Below are 14,597 nucleotides of genomic sequence, written 5' to 3' on the forward strand. Positions count from 1 at the left end.
TTTTAATACACTGCAAAAAATCTTATATAACAAATACCCTACTGTTTTGGAGTACATATCAATGACATAATACAGTACTAAAAGCCAGCAAACCAAGAAAAAGATTTGAAATTTTCATTCAAGGAACTAAGGATGGCATTGATGGTAGACTTGCTCTCGTTGGTTAAAATTGAGATTTTTTAAGACTTTGTTTTATTAATAGAAATGTATAATCTCGTGAATAGGGCGCCAGTTGGAGCCGGAACACGTGGAGAAAAATTAAAATCTTAACTTCAACCAACGAGGACAAGTCTGATAATTTCTTCATTATCAATAACGAGAATTTTTTAGGTGTCATCCGTGGTAATTTTAATGGAATATATAATATCTATTTAAAATGGTTCAGGCCAGAGCAATGTTCTATGTTTCAACAAGTCAACTCTTTAAATATAGCAAAGATAAGAAGTGTTTTCGAGGCTACCAATGTGACCGCACCTAAGGAGAAGGGGCTTATTTATTGCTTTACACATAACGCGTATAGGGAGGTGGAACTGGCTGCTGGCGTGAAAGCGCAGAGAATGACAGTAATGACAATGACAGTATTAAACTGGCTGTGCTGTGCCCGGTTGAGAGCGCGCGCGCTTAAGAACTAAGCTCTGCAGCTCTCGAGCTCTCTTGAGCTATCAATTTCCAAATAATTTTAAGGGAAATCAACCACTGTGGCTATATCGCCTCTATCATAAAAAATAGTAACAAAAATATTTGGTCGCAACCATGTCTGTAGTTTACACATCTGCAGCTCTTAGTGCGACTTTGAAAATAGTGCCTCGAAGAATTAGTGCGAAAGCGACGATTGTCCGAAGGTAAGCAAGTCAATACTGATCAATCTGCTTCACTCATATATATATATATATATATATATATATATATATATATATATATATATATATATATAGTTATAGTGATTTTATACTATCTTATTAATCCTGCGGACTTGAACAATTGATTTTCAAAAGACATCAGCGCGAAATCATGTGACAACAGAACTGCTTGGTTCATATCAGTTCATATTGCATCAATTCATACGCGATGTAATTTTTGGGACGCGCACAAGTGTTTCAGCAGAGTAGCCATGTGCAGTGTCAACAGGCGAATTTTCACTGCCCCCAATAAAATTACGAGCAAGTATTAGCTAAATACAAATCTTTTGCAGACACAAGTCTACAAGTTACCTGCACTGCGCTGGACGAACGCCACTGACCTCACTCCCACCGAGAAAAAAGTCAACCAAAAGGTGCCCATTGGGTGCCCGCGTTCGGTCACCCGGCTACCCCCCGTGGGCACCCAGATGGGCACCCATTGGTTATACCGCATGTCCAACCCTTCGGGCACCCGCGAGTGGTCATGCCCAGAATTCGGGCACCAAATGGGCACCCATTAAATGACCTTTCATAGAATCACCTTTTATGTACGTTAAAAGTATACCTGAATTCAGGGAGCGTAATAAATAAGAGGCCGAGAATATTCGTTGACCAAAAGCTAACCATCGGGTGCCCGGCTGAGGTTACCACCAGTGGGCAGCCAATGGTTACCTTTTGGCCACCTTTTATCTAGGGCTGTCAGGTGGCACTGGTGGCAGGTCAATTGACTCTGTCCTTTAAAAAAGTTAAATTTGAGTATAGCGCAAAATGACAGCCCGAGGAAAGAGGTAGCCAAAAGGTAACCATTTGGTGCCCGCCTGCGGTTACCTTCAGTGGGCAGCTAGATGGGCAGCACTTTTATTGGATGATATTCATACAACAATTAAATTACAATTAAATAATACATTTGTTACATCAAATTTGAAGATTCATATTTTTAAAAATCCCCGAAAATCAAATAATGTGAATGAAGGGTGGACTGTAACTCTTTACTGGGTTAAGTTATCACCTTGAAATTTTCAATGTCTATCCTAGTTTTCCACCATGAACAACTTATCAACCTACAAAAAATTCGCAGGGCAAAGGTCAAGGTCACCTTTTGCAACCTTTACTCAAAAATTCAAAATAAAGGGATCGTACAACCCTTAGATCTTTTTGGGGTTCAGGGCTGAAATGTAGCCCTTGAAATTCTACACAAGCTCACCAAGTTTCAAAGGTGCAACAGTAGTTTTGCTGTAATTTGAATTTGAAAATTAAAATCCGGCTCGATGCCACTCGATCGAGCACGGCCTTTAGTCGGCGAGTTCGCCCATCATTCGTCGATAATATTTTTACCCATTCCATTTGGTTTGATGGTTGGACACATCAAGAGGGCCCAGGGTAGACATACTAAGGTCGATACCGACCTTCAGGGTCTGTACCTGACGTGACCCTGAGATATATTTTTTATAAATATCCAATTTGATCGAACTTGGTGTCTTTCCATAGGTTATCAACGCTCTGCAGCTCAAATATAAAGTCAAAACTGCCGATTTCAAATTTTAACACTTTTAAACATATCGTCAGGATTAATGGCTTCCACAATTATTTCAAGAATTGGTTTCAGGATTGTTATTCGGCGGTTTAGGCTGTATTTTTGAGCTGTACAGAGGCCAAAACCTATAAAAAGACACCATTCTTGATGAAATTGGACATTTTCGAAATTATTATCTCAGGGTCTCATCAGGTTCAGACCCTGAAGGTCAATTTTGACCTTACTATGTCAATCCTTGGTCCTCTTGTTGTGCCTAAGCAAATGGAACGGATTAAAATATTATTGACAAATGATAGACGAACTCGCCGACTAACGGGCATGCTCGATCGAGCGGCATCGAGCCGTATTTCAACTTTCATTTTCAAATTACAGCAAACATTTTTGGTACTTCTAAAACTTGGTGTGCTTGTGCAGATTTTCACGGGCTAACCCCAAAAAATCTGAGGGCTATCATCCCTTAATATTGAATTTTCAAACAAGAAAGGTGACCATGACCTTTGACCTGCGAATTAAAAGTCGTTCACAATTGAAAACTAGGTTTGGCAGTGAAAATTCGAAGGTTATACCTGATGCAGTTAAGTTACATTCCACCTTTCAATAACAGAATAAGCAGTTACAATTAAAAAAATAAATTATTAAGTGCAAACAACAATTTTTCAACACCAAAAAAATAGACTGCGGAGAACTGCACACTTACAAATTAATAAGACTTAATAGTTAAAACGTTTAAAACCATAACAACATATTAATTTTTGAGGTGATGCAGTAACAGAACAAATAATATTGGATGATTATAATAATTGTACGAGTTTACCTGCAGTTGGGAATTCCCCCTTGGCTGCCATTAATTGGCATTCTTTTGATTTTAATAAGATTTCACTGAGATAGAGGACATGGTCCTGCTGCTGTACATTCAACATTCAACCCTTTAAATAATTATATCTGATGTGCTGGAAACCAAAAACAGTTAAGCCAATCATGGTCGAAGTGTAATTACATTTGTTTTCAATGTGCTGATGTTTCTAGGGTGATTGGCGTAACTGATTTTGGTTTTGAGCACATTAAAATTAATTATATAAGTCCAGAAGGCACAGCAGCAGTATTTAATAAAAAAAAAACACAATGAGAGGGAATTAAAATCAGAAGTATACCAGTGGCACCATCTATTGTTATTATTGAAACATTTAAGGCTTTTGCAATTGATATTTTTGAACTTATGATATCACTATCAGAGAAATTAATTTAAAAATTAGTTGTGTCTACAATTAGTTGTCAAGGAAATCTAGAAATATTCATCTAGAGAATGCAAACCTTAAATAAAAATATGCCGCAAACACAAAATCAAAAAATAGTTATCGGAATTCAATTCAGTTGTTGCGAACATTTGTTAAGTGAATTTACGTGTTTGAGCAGAAAATTAGAGCCTTGTTAATATTAATTTTAAAGATTTCAACACACAAAAAACGCCATAAAACATACAAAGAAAAGCACTCAATATCCCTACTCATGTCCAGCGTCCAGCACTACTTATCCTGTCAAACATGGCCGTTGCTTTACATCTTTGGGGTCCATATGGTCCCATCCATTTCACGTCAGCCGAAAACGCAAACAAAACAGCAGACAAACCCTGCAAAATAAAATACAAAGTATTAATTATCTACTCAATAATATCGCCGGGAATTCAACTGCATACCTGCGGATACTGCGGCCGGAGTTTTGTTAACTTGTCCAGGCTTGTCATCCGCTATTCCCAACCAGAGCCAGAGGACATCAAAATAATCAATCAGGGCGGGACGCGGTGCTAGCCTGATGACACAAGGATGATTTTAAAGCAATTTAAAACGAATATTTTGATGCCAGTATGTGTCTACGCGCGCGTATTTTTGTACACCGCCGCGCCGTACGCAAATCTAATGTAAATTCAATGCATACCCTTACCTTTCGGAACATCAGGAACATCGACAATCCATCCAAGAACCCGTTGATGTTGTCTATTTGTCGAAAGCAACCGAAAACACGGCGAAAATCTCGGCTAAAAATGATGATGCAATCCAGCGCGTCTCAACCATCATGCTTGTTTTCAGTCACTGAGCATGAGGCAGCCGCAGCTGGTGCTACTGCCGACAGTGGCGCCACAAGCGCGGCCGACGAGTGTAACAAAGAAACGCGCGCGCGATAATGCTGAGCTAAAATAATAATAATTGCTCAAAACGAGTTAATAATTTTAGAGTTTGAAATGCTAATTAGTGTTATAACCAAATAAATTTTTAAAAAATAATTTTTTACGAAACACGAACTCAAGAATTTACGGTGGTTCTCAGGTTGCCCATTGGTTAACCATTGGGTAACCCATTTTGGTTATAAATTTTTTTATTTATTTCTTCACTTTAACTACTTTTACAAAAATATTTTCCAAAATAAGTTAAAACTTGTGGTGACGAAAATCTGACAAAATTTGAGGGTAAAACGAGTAAAGTAAAATGGTGCCCGCGCATCGGTTAACCATTGGGTAACCAAAAGTTGCCCCTTTTTAGCAATCATATTAAAATGCATAAAAATTTATTATTCAATCCTACAATAACCACAATAATATTTTTTCTGTGCCCAAAATTTTACGAAAACAGTTCATGAACCGGTCACACCGCATATGCAGTTATCCTATCCGAGTTACCCGAAAGCTGCCCGATGGCTGCCCACGACTGGGCACTGGCAATTTTAGGTGATCCCAGCCAAATATAAAAAATTCCAACCAAGCCAGGTTCAAGGTCATGCCTGAAATGCAAAACCGCCCCTAGTTTAATTTTTTCAGGTGACCGCAAGTGACCATAGTTAACCGCCTGCCCACTCCGAGTATCCGAAAGGTGCCCGATGGGTGCCCAAGACTGGGCACTGGCAATTTCGGGGATCCAAGCAAAATTTCGACAAAAATTTAATGAAACATGATAAAGGATCATGCCTGAAATGCAAAATCACCCTTAGTTTTAATTTTGTTAGGTGACCGCAAGTGACCCCCTGCCCGCTCCGGGTAACCGAAAGGTGCCCATTTGGTGCCCGAGACTGAGCACTCAAAATTTGCACGATCCAAGCCAAATTTCAAAAAAATTCCAATGAAACATGAATCAGGATCATGCCTTCATTGCAAAACCACACTTTGCTCAACTTTTGTCAGGTGACCGAAAAGTGACCGCGGTTACCCCTCTGCTCGCTGGGGCTGACGGTCGGACGGCTTGTGGACAACGCTGCGGAGAAGTGGTCGGACAAGACTGCACTGGTGACATGTCACCAGAGCGCCAAGTTGACCTTTCGACAAGTCCGCGACAAGGTCACGCTCATTAATGCTCGCGATTAACATAGCTAGAAATGTCTGACCCCGTTGCGAACCATACATTACTCTTCCAGGCCGATCAGCTGGCCGCGGGGTTTGTGCGTTTGGGTCTTCGGCCCGGCGACCGGCTCGGCGTCTGGGCGCCCAACTGCGAGGAGTGGTACCTCACGCAGATGGCCGCGGCCAAGGCCGGCCTCATGCTGGTAAAGCTGTGAATTTTTTGTTCATTAAAAAAATCAACAGTCACGAAAGGTAACCATAAACCCGCTGTACGAGGCAAAGGAGCTGCGAGAATGCTTGAGAAAAGTGCAGGCGAGAGGGTTGGTCTATGGGGAAAAGATTCGCAACAAAAGCATGCACGACACCCTGATGCAAGTGCTGCCCGATTTGGAGAAGACGGGCGACGGCCTGGTGCGTTCTTGGCACTTAGAGCACTTGAAAAGTATCATAGCAGTTGGACCTGAACCACCTAAGTAAATCTAATCATGAAAATACGCATTTTTGTTAAATATTCTTTTGCAACATAAAGAATATCTGTTCGTTTCGACGATTTGGTGAAAGAAGATTTGGAAAATGCGAGAAAGATTGTTTTAAAAATAGAGGAGAGCATTCAACCTGATGACCCGTGCAATGTGCAGTTTACATCAGTAAAAAGTTTTAATTTAAATTGTACAACCGAAAGCTTATTTAGATTTAATGTTCTATAGGGCACAACTGGGCTCCCAAAAGCGGCTGTTTTGAGCCATCACAATATTGTAAATAACAGTTGGTACATCGGGGAACGATTCGAATTAAATGACAAGGTGAGTGTAATTTTGTCTTACAAATTTTTGTTGGTCGAAAAAAAATACATGCGTCACATTTATAGACCTATATGAACTGTAGCTATATAAAAAATTCTGTAAATATATACAGCGATTCAAAAACACGTTTTTCTCAGGAGGAAAACTCGATATGCATGCCAAATCCCCTGTTTCACGCTTTTGGCTGCGTAATCGGCACGCTGGTAGCACTCAGCCATGGAATAAAACTCGTCTTGCCCGCGCCTATGTCCAACGGAAAAGAAACTTTGAAAGCGCTCCAGCAAGAAAAGTATACCAGGAAAATGCTTTAGATGTTTGTGTCTGATCTGAATTTTCTCACGCAGCTGCACAATCGTGTACGGCACCCCCACGATGCACATCGACCTGCTGAACGCTATCAGCATGAATTCCGTGCAAAAATCGGAATTAAATGTGAAAATCGCAGTAACCGCTGGCGCTTTCTGCCCAGCGGAAATCCAGCGCCGAATCAAGACCAATTTGGCCGCATTCGTTTGCGTACGAAAATTGCATGAGTATTTTTATGAGCATTAAATTGATCACCTTTAACTTCAATACTAGACATGCTACGGAATGACAGAATGCAGTCCCGTCAACTTCCAGTCTTCACCGTCCGACCCTGAGGACACTTTCAACGTTTCCGTAGGCAAGCTAAGCGATCACTGGGAGGCGAAGGTTGTCGACCCTGAAGGAAACATGGTGCCGTTTGGGGCGCCTGGCGAGCTGTGGGTCAGGGGCTACGGAAATATGCTAGGGTATTATGAGGATGAAAGTGCTACCAGAGCCACTCTGAGACACGATGGGTGGCTCAGGACTGGGTAATAAAAACTTCGCAACCGCAGATTTATTAATCGACCTGTTCAATTTATTTTACTCTTGTAGCGACCAATTCGTGATTGACAGTTGCGGTTTCGGTAGAGTTGTCGGCAGGATTAAGGATTTAATAATCAGGGGCGGTGAAAACATATACCCTGGTGAGGTTGAGGACGTTTTGCAAACCCACCCTGATATAATCGAGGCACAGGTACAGAGAAATCAATTCATTTTATAAATTTTTAAACGAATTGTAAATATTGTTGAGCCACATATCCATCATCTTAAAACTAATTGTTTTAATATTAAATGCAAAATCATTCTCGAAAAAATTCATTTGTTTCAAGGAATTCTATCTTGCCAGCGATTTGCACATCTTATATTGACTTTCGTTTATGATACGCGATTTACATCGTCCAGAGTGAACCGTGTTAGTAAAAAATTAATTTACGCTCATAAAAAATATATGTAATGATAGGAATTTAAAAAGACACGTTTATATTCAGCGCTGTTGATTTCATGCAACATCCTTCATACTGCTGTGCAGTATTATTAAAAGTGACAAGTTTAGTGATGTGCACAAATATTGGCACTAAACGCATATGGCATAGCACACTATTAACGATTGAAGTTTGCTGTGGAAACTGTCGCAAACATAAGGGACACAAATCTTGCTCACACGACTGATTCAGTGACTTATGTTTGTGTCTCTTGTAATTTCCACTCATATAGAAGAGAAAGACAGCACAATATTTTGTTCAAACTTGCTCTGACTGGCTCTGACATAGCAAGCCTTATATCCTCCCCTCTGCTACTATTATTAGTCCTGCAGGAGCAGGGGTATGTAAATGTAACCCGTGTGGCACGACTGTCAGACAGATTGCATAAATTTTGAATTTGCAGGGGCTAGCTGCGATAGCTGAAAGAAAGTTTGACGCGTAAGACGGCTATAGACCTAAATAAATATTATATTGCATGTCAATATTTATGCATTCGCAAGGATTAATCAGTACTCCCAGTTAAAATGGTGTGCACTAAATGAAATTATTTTTGTATGAGAGCAGGTGGTAGGAATTCCTGACGAAAGGTTGGGTGAGGTTGTTTGCGCCGCTGTCAGAGTTGCTGACAAAAAAAGCCTGGACATCAGTGCAGCAAGACAATTTTGCGAGGGGAAGGTTAACTAGTTTATTTTAGAATAGGCTATATTTCTTAATTTTTTATGTTTTCTTTCAGATCGCTAAATATAAAATCCCGATGCACGTGATTGTTGTTGAAGACTACCCCAAAACTGCAACCGGCAAAATACAAAAGTTCCATCTCAAAGGCGTGCTTGAAGAAATTGTAAAAAAATCACCATAACTTAAATTTTGAAACAACACTTTAACTCTTAGTCTGAACGTATTAATCAGCCTATATGCATATATGCTTACTATCTTATTTGTACACAAAATTAAGGTTTCAAATTAAATATTTGATAAATTTCAAAGGAGTTTAGCATTACATGAATGTCTGTTTAAATCCCTTAGAAGAGAAAATTAAGTCTGCAGTCTTCGAACGAAATTGTCTCTAAAGTAGTGTTAACAGAATTAATTAATATCCTTTTCTTGTAAAATTAATTTTGAAAAAAAATGTAAATTCCCTTATTATTAATTTAGTCATCTTGTGGCATAGGCTTTTCACTGATAAATTCGATTAATGCTGAAGTTAAGAATAGATGAGGTTGGCATGACTGATTCTACAAAAGGTTCAGCTGGTGTGTGGACTGAGTGATGTTTTGTTGGTCTGGTTTGCTCCTGCCAAGCAAAATCCACTTATTGTTAGCCAATATTATTGAACTCATACTTAGACGACCCAGAAATAAATGAGAGCACAAAATGTCACTCAGGACAGAAGTGATAAACCTGTACAAAACGGTAAGCTCAACACTAACAAAATACTAATAAATAGTTAAGCAAATTTAATCTCCTGAAATTGTAATTTGAATCAAATTCGTGCCATGCATTAATCTCCTTGATTTTCCCTCTTGACAGTTGCTGCACCTAGGCAAGGACTATCCTCAAGGCTTTGAATACTTTCGTCGGAGGTTGAAAAACGCGTTCCTCAAGAACAGAGACGAGACGGACCCAGATAAGATTAGGATCATGATCGCCCGCGGAGACTTTGTGGTCAAAGAAATTGAAGCGCTCTACATGCTAAGGAAGTATCGCACAATGAAGAACAGGTACTACTCGGAGTCCAACAAGGACAAGGCTGTGCAAGCTCCTGGACAAGGTCCAGACGCGGCTACTTAACTATAGCTATAGTTGTCCGAAATTGAATACGCAACTCTTTTGAGTTTATGCCATTATATAGAACTGACGATTTATTGCTGTTGATATGATATTTAACGAGTAATGAAATAAAATAAGATATTTTGCTCTATAGTTTCTTTAATTATTTAATTTATTCACCCGCTTAAAATAGTAAGTCGATGATGACTCTTTCAAAGAAGTTGCCTACTTATCCAGTCTGTTTTCTAATTAGTTATGTAAAAATTCATGTATAAATTTTTGCTACATGACTGGCCAGTTAGGCAGCTACTTTAAAAGGTCAGCAACAGTGTAATGGGATCGCTGGATCTAAGTATTTGTACAGTTCATAAAATTATTTATAATATTACCAAAAATGGCTTGGAATGGCAGCCTCAAAACAATATAAAGACAGCAAGAAATATGAAATATTCAAATTATGTGCAAAAAGTGCAGCATAATCCACATAAATGATAAGCTTGACAAGACATGACTATCTCACTCAAAGAGTGGTTTGATTCCGCCTGAAAATTCAGGAGGAAACCAATCCTTCACATAAATCATTGAGCTTAAGTTTTTACCTCATTTGTAACCTGCGCGTTCAATAAACCTGGCAAATTACTAAATACTTGGAAATGCATTATTTATATTTTGTGAGATTTATGACTAGAGAAAGTGCTGGAAGTCTGCATTAGTTTTTTTTTATAAATTCAGTGTTTACTTTTAAGCTCATAAATATTACAAGCGTGATTCCCTACAGTCCTATTTTTGAATGGTAAATTATCGTGTATATAAGGTGTTTATAGCTTGTGTAAATACTAATATTACTTTAATATAGTATATAATATACCGCATCGTTGTCGCAGAAACAGCATTCGTTATTTGCCCTTTTTCTGCTTGCCCTTCGCGTCACTAGCCGGTTTACAAGCATTGGCGGCCTCATCCAACTTTTTTGATTTCCTGCGGCTCTTTGTGAAAAATTTAAAGCTAAACCTAATGCCAGGCACACAGGAAAAGGGCATGGGCTCATCAGTGCTGCTCGAGTCTGCGTCTTTGGAGCTATTTTGATTTGAAAGACTTTGTTGCTGATCATTTATGGATTTAGGCACCGGTTCGAGTGCAGTTGCTGCTGCCTTTCTTACCACTGCACCGCAATCCTCGGCCGTGATCCGTGGAACTGTAATTTGTTCAGGAAAAAACCACGGCTTGAAGGCGGGATTGTTGTTTGCCTTCCAGGTAGGGTATCCTTGTGACGCTTTCTGCAACACTTTGAGTACCTTTGGCGCGAAAATTGTGGTCACTTTGTTCACCATCCACGAAGGCAGAGTTCCCTTGGGGTCTGTTTGAGAGGCGTAGCCAACAAAACAACCAGAGTTGCCTTTGGGCCTAATTAAGTAGCCTGTGAGTCAAATGTTTTAGTTTTTTTAGAAGTAGTTTACTTAATTGCACTCACCAGTAATATAAGATATGCCACGGACATAGTTGGGTTTTTCGCTGTAGTCCTTGTGATTGACAGAATGGTTCATGATTATCTGCTCTGTGCCCATGTCCAGCCAAGATCTCTGCAAGACGAAGTCCCTGTTTTTCAAAGGAACAGGACAGGACACTGAAATAGATTTATTTTTCAGTACAAGTATCGGCAAAATACGTTTCAATTACATACTTGCGTAGTAGCCAATGTCATTGTTGGGATTCAGGTAACCAATGTCGTGAGCCTCAATCATGTGCTTGTCCCAAACTCTCCTGTACTCAGGATCGTGCAGCACGTCGTACATCACGTTAGGGGAAACGTCATCAAAAACTGTCACCAGCTATCAAAGGTGGAATTGGTTGTGAAATTAGTTAAACTGCAATTATTGTATGTACACACCTTGACCATTTTAAAATCAATGCCAGGTACACACTTGGTCCAAACCTTTGTGTCATCACGAGCGTAATTGAGCTCCCAATCATCGTGGTTGTCAATGATCCGCCTGAAGTGTTGGAAATCACTATCCTCAGCAATTTTGATCAATCCCAGTTCCATAATTCTTGCTCTTTTGTGAGATAACTTGTTTTGGTTGTTATCAACAAAGAGGTGCAGCGAGATAGCCGAGATGTGGCATTGCGCAGAGGTGTTGGCTGCAATTGAAAAAAATAGCGTTGAAAATGTATTTTTTTTTTATTTTTCTTGTGTAGGTTATTGCTTGAAAAATCGGAAGATTGTTTTTAGTTACCTACAAATATCACATTATCATTTAAGACTTCAGAAGAAAGATGACCTGAGATGGACAGCTAAATTCGCTAGTGCATTGCGAGATTTCTTGTTTCTTCTTGGTCGATGTTTATATAGTATTTTCACTAACTTGCTTAAAAAATATTAGCAACACAAACGCTAAGTTTGCAAGAATGCTATGTATTATTTATGTGTTTCTTTTTTAAATAAGACGAGGTGCAGGAATAAGTAATGTGGTGGGAATGGAAAGGGCGTGGCGTGTTAGTAACAGGTCGAATGACATTACATACCGGTTTTAGAAAGTTAAATGTGGTCCAAATAAATATTTTAACTCTCGAGTATTCAACTTGGAGATAACTTATAAAAAAGAAAACTTAAAAACACATTAATATAGTTATGCCCACATAAAGAGAGCAAATTTCTGAAAAATTCATTAAATCGATTAAATCAACCGATGTTTGTAACCGGTATAAATAATCTAAAAGTATCAGCAACGTGACAACCACGCCCATTTCTTAAGACTTTATAATAATATTAAGATTTTTAGCCTCACCGAGTAACCAAATGTATTTAATTCTCATTTTACGCGATAGGCACCTTTGATCTTGATACCCGAAAATGGCCACTTGACTTAAAAGATTGAGCAAAATCAAATCTTTTATCCCACTCTATTTTAATCTATTCATTTTGTCGTCCATTCAACATGAACCTACGATACAAGCTGATTCTGGTCGGGGTTTCTATTTTGATTATCTGGAGACTGCTTAGCCTAGCACCTCGCCAACCAGCGATGGATCTTACAATTTTAGAACGAGAGGTGAACCCAATATTTTTTCTAAACTCTTTTTGTTGCTCTCATTGAATGGAGCCCGACCGAACGGAAATGGACACGAGTTCAATATTTATGTCGTACATAGTTATACATTATTTATTATTTTAAAATCATTCCTAAAATTACACGTCATCTCGTGCATGCTTCCTGCGTGACTTGTACATTACTGGAAGAGAACAAGTCATATTATGTGATACGAATAATTGTATTTTTAAGTGAGAGTAAACACCAAATAAATAATAACACACTGGCTCTGTTCACGGGGAATTATTTTAATATATTTTCGCTCTTTATTCATGCGCACTAAAAATGTATTTCGACCATCTTTACAGGTTGGATCTAAAATCGACACTAGTTCTTCGACGTCTTCCTCCAAAGAAAAAGTTGCCGTTGCTGTGTTCTACGAAACTTTGTGTCCAGACTCAAGAGGTTTTTTCATCAACCAGCTGCTTCCAACTTTGGAAAGAGCCCCTGATATTTTCAAAATCATTTTGGTACCATATGGGAAGGCTTCGGTAGTATTTCTCTAAATTATCCTCGCATTTTAAATACCGAATTTGAACAGACTGTATCTCATGGGGATTCAGTCGAATTCACTTGCCAGCATGGTCCATTGGAATGCGAAGGCAATAAGGTCCATGCTTGCGCTACAAAACACGTCCGGGACCAGCTCACCCTGGTGCGATATGCCACCTGTATGATTAGTGACAATTTAGACCCTGAAGATGCTGGCAAAAAGGTTTGATACAATTTCATTCAGCGTGAATTAATGTTTATTAGTTTCTCTTTAGTGTGCGAGGTCATTAAATATTGACTGGGATCCGATTGTCGCTTGCTCGAGAGGGAGCGAAGGAAAACTATTGCTCGCCAAAATGGGCGAAGCAACTCATTCTTTAAATCCACCTGTCACCTTCATTCCCACGATTGCTGTAAATGAGGTATAACTAAATTAATGTGAAGCTTATGCATATCTCAACTGTCGCAATCTATAGCGTTTGAGCAATCAAGCTTCACTACTTAAGAGATTGTTTGAAGAGTTGTGCACTAGGTTCCAGGTTTGAAACAATATTTTTTTTTCTGCGCAAGAGTTCGTTTTTAATTTTTGCAGGTTGTTCCTGAGTCCTGCAAGGGAATATCAACAGTGGCGTTCCATCCCCTCTGAGTCGGGAACATGTTTCATATATTATGAGACTTTATGAGTGTTAGATATTTGAGCTTTGGTTAAATCTTTTAGCAGGCTGTGAAGAGAGCCATTGCTTGACGTTTTGTTGTTTATTTATTGGACAGATAACTTAATCAAATGTTATATTTGTTGCCCATTTCTGCTTGTAATCAAAATGACCATTGCATTCCAAGTGTATTGCCAACTGTATCTTTGTTATATAATTTTCATCAATTGATGATTGTTACTACCAATTTTTATGATGGATTGTACTATATTTATCTACAACATACTTATATGTGTCAAATTTTATATACAACTGTAGAAAAATGATGAGGTATCTTAAAATTGAATGTAAGACAAATTATTGGGAACTTGCACTGTCTGAAACATAAACTTTGTACCCATTTTCTATTTTTATAAAAATTTAATTAGCATTAATATTTTCACGGTCAATTTTTTTGCATGGTTAATTTGTTTTTAATTTTTGTTAGCGAAGGATGTTTAGATAGTTTCAAAGATAATTCTTTCCTTAAATTTGTTCATTACTGCCTTTTTCCATACAAATAAACCAAAATATTGAAACTGATTTGTTAGGCACTTTTTGTTAACAGTTCTATAGTGAATCCGTGCGTCATATGTCGTAATAAAGTTCATGTCATGCTTTGTTACAAAAATATATCGTTCATTTAACTACATACTTTTCTG

At 38.6% G+C, this 14,597-nt stretch overlaps 4 protein-coding genes across 5 annotated transcripts; 3 read left to right on the forward strand and 1 right to left on the reverse strand.

Annotated features, from left to right (window-relative positions):
• Positions 1 to 622: 622 nt before the first annotated feature.
• On the forward strand, positions 623 to 8,881 carry Acsf2 (Acyl-CoA synthetase family member 2). The gene is made up of 13 exons (XM_065486425.1): positions 623 to 842; positions 1,193 to 1,244; positions 5,645 to 5,755; positions 5,833 to 5,961; positions 6,011 to 6,231; positions 6,288 to 6,405; positions 6,466 to 6,561; positions 6,699 to 6,850; positions 6,906 to 7,077; positions 7,141 to 7,397; positions 7,462 to 7,603; positions 8,457 to 8,567; positions 8,626 to 8,881. The coding sequence occupies exons 1-13, from the start codon at positions 754 to 756 to the stop codon at positions 8,749 to 8,751; spliced, it is 1,776 nt and encodes a 591-aa protein (XP_065342497.1). The 5' UTR covers positions 623 to 753; the 3' UTR covers positions 8,752 to 8,881.
• Positions 8,882 to 9,064: 183 nt separating this feature from the next.
• On the forward strand, positions 9,065 to 9,815 carry osi (orsai). The gene is made up of 2 exons (XM_065486433.1): positions 9,065 to 9,305; positions 9,423 to 9,815. The coding sequence occupies exons 1-2, from the start codon at positions 9,267 to 9,269 to the stop codon at positions 9,681 to 9,683; spliced, it is 300 nt and encodes a 99-aa protein (XP_065342505.1). The 5' UTR covers positions 9,065 to 9,266; the 3' UTR covers positions 9,684 to 9,815.
• On the reverse strand, positions 9,802 to 12,290 carry LOC135941136 (START domain-containing protein 10-like). Of its 2 annotated transcripts, none has more exons than XM_065486427.1 (5): positions 11,901 to 12,290; positions 11,551 to 11,801; positions 11,344 to 11,491; positions 11,134 to 11,286; positions 9,802 to 11,079 (listed from the first exon to the last, which is right to left on the reverse strand). In XM_065486427.1, exons 2-5 carry the CDS (start codon positions 11,704 to 11,706, stop codon positions 10,559 to 10,561), a joined length of 978 nt encoding a protein of 325 aa, XP_065342499.1. In that variant the 5' UTR covers positions 11,707 to 11,801; positions 11,901 to 12,290; the 3' UTR covers positions 9,802 to 10,558. The 2 variants fall into 2 exon arrangements, with proteins under 2 accessions (XP_065342499.1, XP_065342498.1); XM_065486426.1 differs by having other exon boundaries at positions 11,897 to 12,290.
• A 142-nt stretch (positions 12,291 to 12,432) lies between these two features.
• On the forward strand, positions 12,433 to 14,478 carry LOC135941138 (GILT-like protein 1). The gene is made up of 6 exons (XM_065486430.1): positions 12,433 to 12,712; positions 13,060 to 13,242; positions 13,293 to 13,466; positions 13,519 to 13,665; positions 13,720 to 13,782; positions 13,836 to 14,478. The coding sequence occupies exons 1-6, from the start codon at positions 12,599 to 12,601 to the stop codon at positions 13,887 to 13,889; spliced, it is 735 nt and encodes a 244-aa protein (XP_065342502.1). The 5' UTR covers positions 12,433 to 12,598; the 3' UTR covers positions 13,890 to 14,478.
• The last annotated feature ends 119 nt before the right edge of the window (positions 14,479 to 14,597 follow it).

The sequence above is a fragment of the Cloeon dipterum genome, chromosome 3 (assembly GCF_949628265.1).
Source record: "Cloeon dipterum chromosome 3, ieCloDipt1.1, whole genome shotgun sequence".
Taxonomy (NCBI): Eukaryota; Metazoa; Arthropoda; class Insecta; order Ephemeroptera; family Baetidae; genus Cloeon; species Cloeon dipterum.

Bases quoted from the DNA above. Each gene is read 5' to 3' on its own strand.
- osi (XM_065486433.1), top strand. From the start codon at position 9,267: ATGTCACTCAGGACAGAAGTGATAAACCTGTACAAAACG. The intron at 9,306-9,422 runs GTAAGCTCAACA...CCCTCTTGACAG, and splicing joins TGATAAACCTGTACAAAACG to TTGCTGCACCTAGGCAAGGA.
- Acsf2 (XM_065486425.1), top strand. From the start codon at position 754: ATGTCTGTAGTTTACACATCTGCAGCTCTTAGTGCGACTTTGAAAATA. The intron at 5,756-5,832 runs GTCACGCTCATT...TTACTCTTCCAG, and splicing joins TTCGACAAGTCCGCGACAAG to GCCGATCAGCTGGCCGCGGG. The intron at 8,568-8,625 runs GTTAACTAGTTT...GTTTTCTTTCAG, and splicing joins GACAATTTTGCGAGGGGAAG to ATCGCTAAATATAAAATCCC.
- LOC135941136 (XM_065486427.1), bottom strand. From the start codon at position 11,706: ATGGAACTGGGATTGATCAAAATTGCTGAGGATAGTGATTTCCAACAC. The intron at 11,492-11,550 runs GTGTGTACATAC...CACCTTTGATAG, and splicing joins TTGATTTTAAAATGGTCAAG to CTGGTGACAGTTTTTGATGA. The intron at 11,287-11,343 runs GTATGTAATTGA...AATCTATTTCAG, and splicing joins TGACATTGGCTACTACGCAA to TGTCCTGTCCTGTTCCTTTG.
- LOC135941138 (XM_065486430.1), top strand. From the start codon at position 12,599: ATGAACCTACGATACAAGCTGATTCTGGTCGGGGTTTCTATTTTGATT. The intron at 12,713-13,059 runs GTGAACCCAATA...CCATCTTTACAG, and splicing joins TTACAATTTTAGAACGAGAG to GTTGGATCTAAAATCGACAC. The intron at 13,467-13,518 runs GTTTGATACAAT...GTTTCTCTTTAG, and splicing joins CTGAAGATGCTGGCAAAAAG to TGTGCGAGGTCATTAAATAT.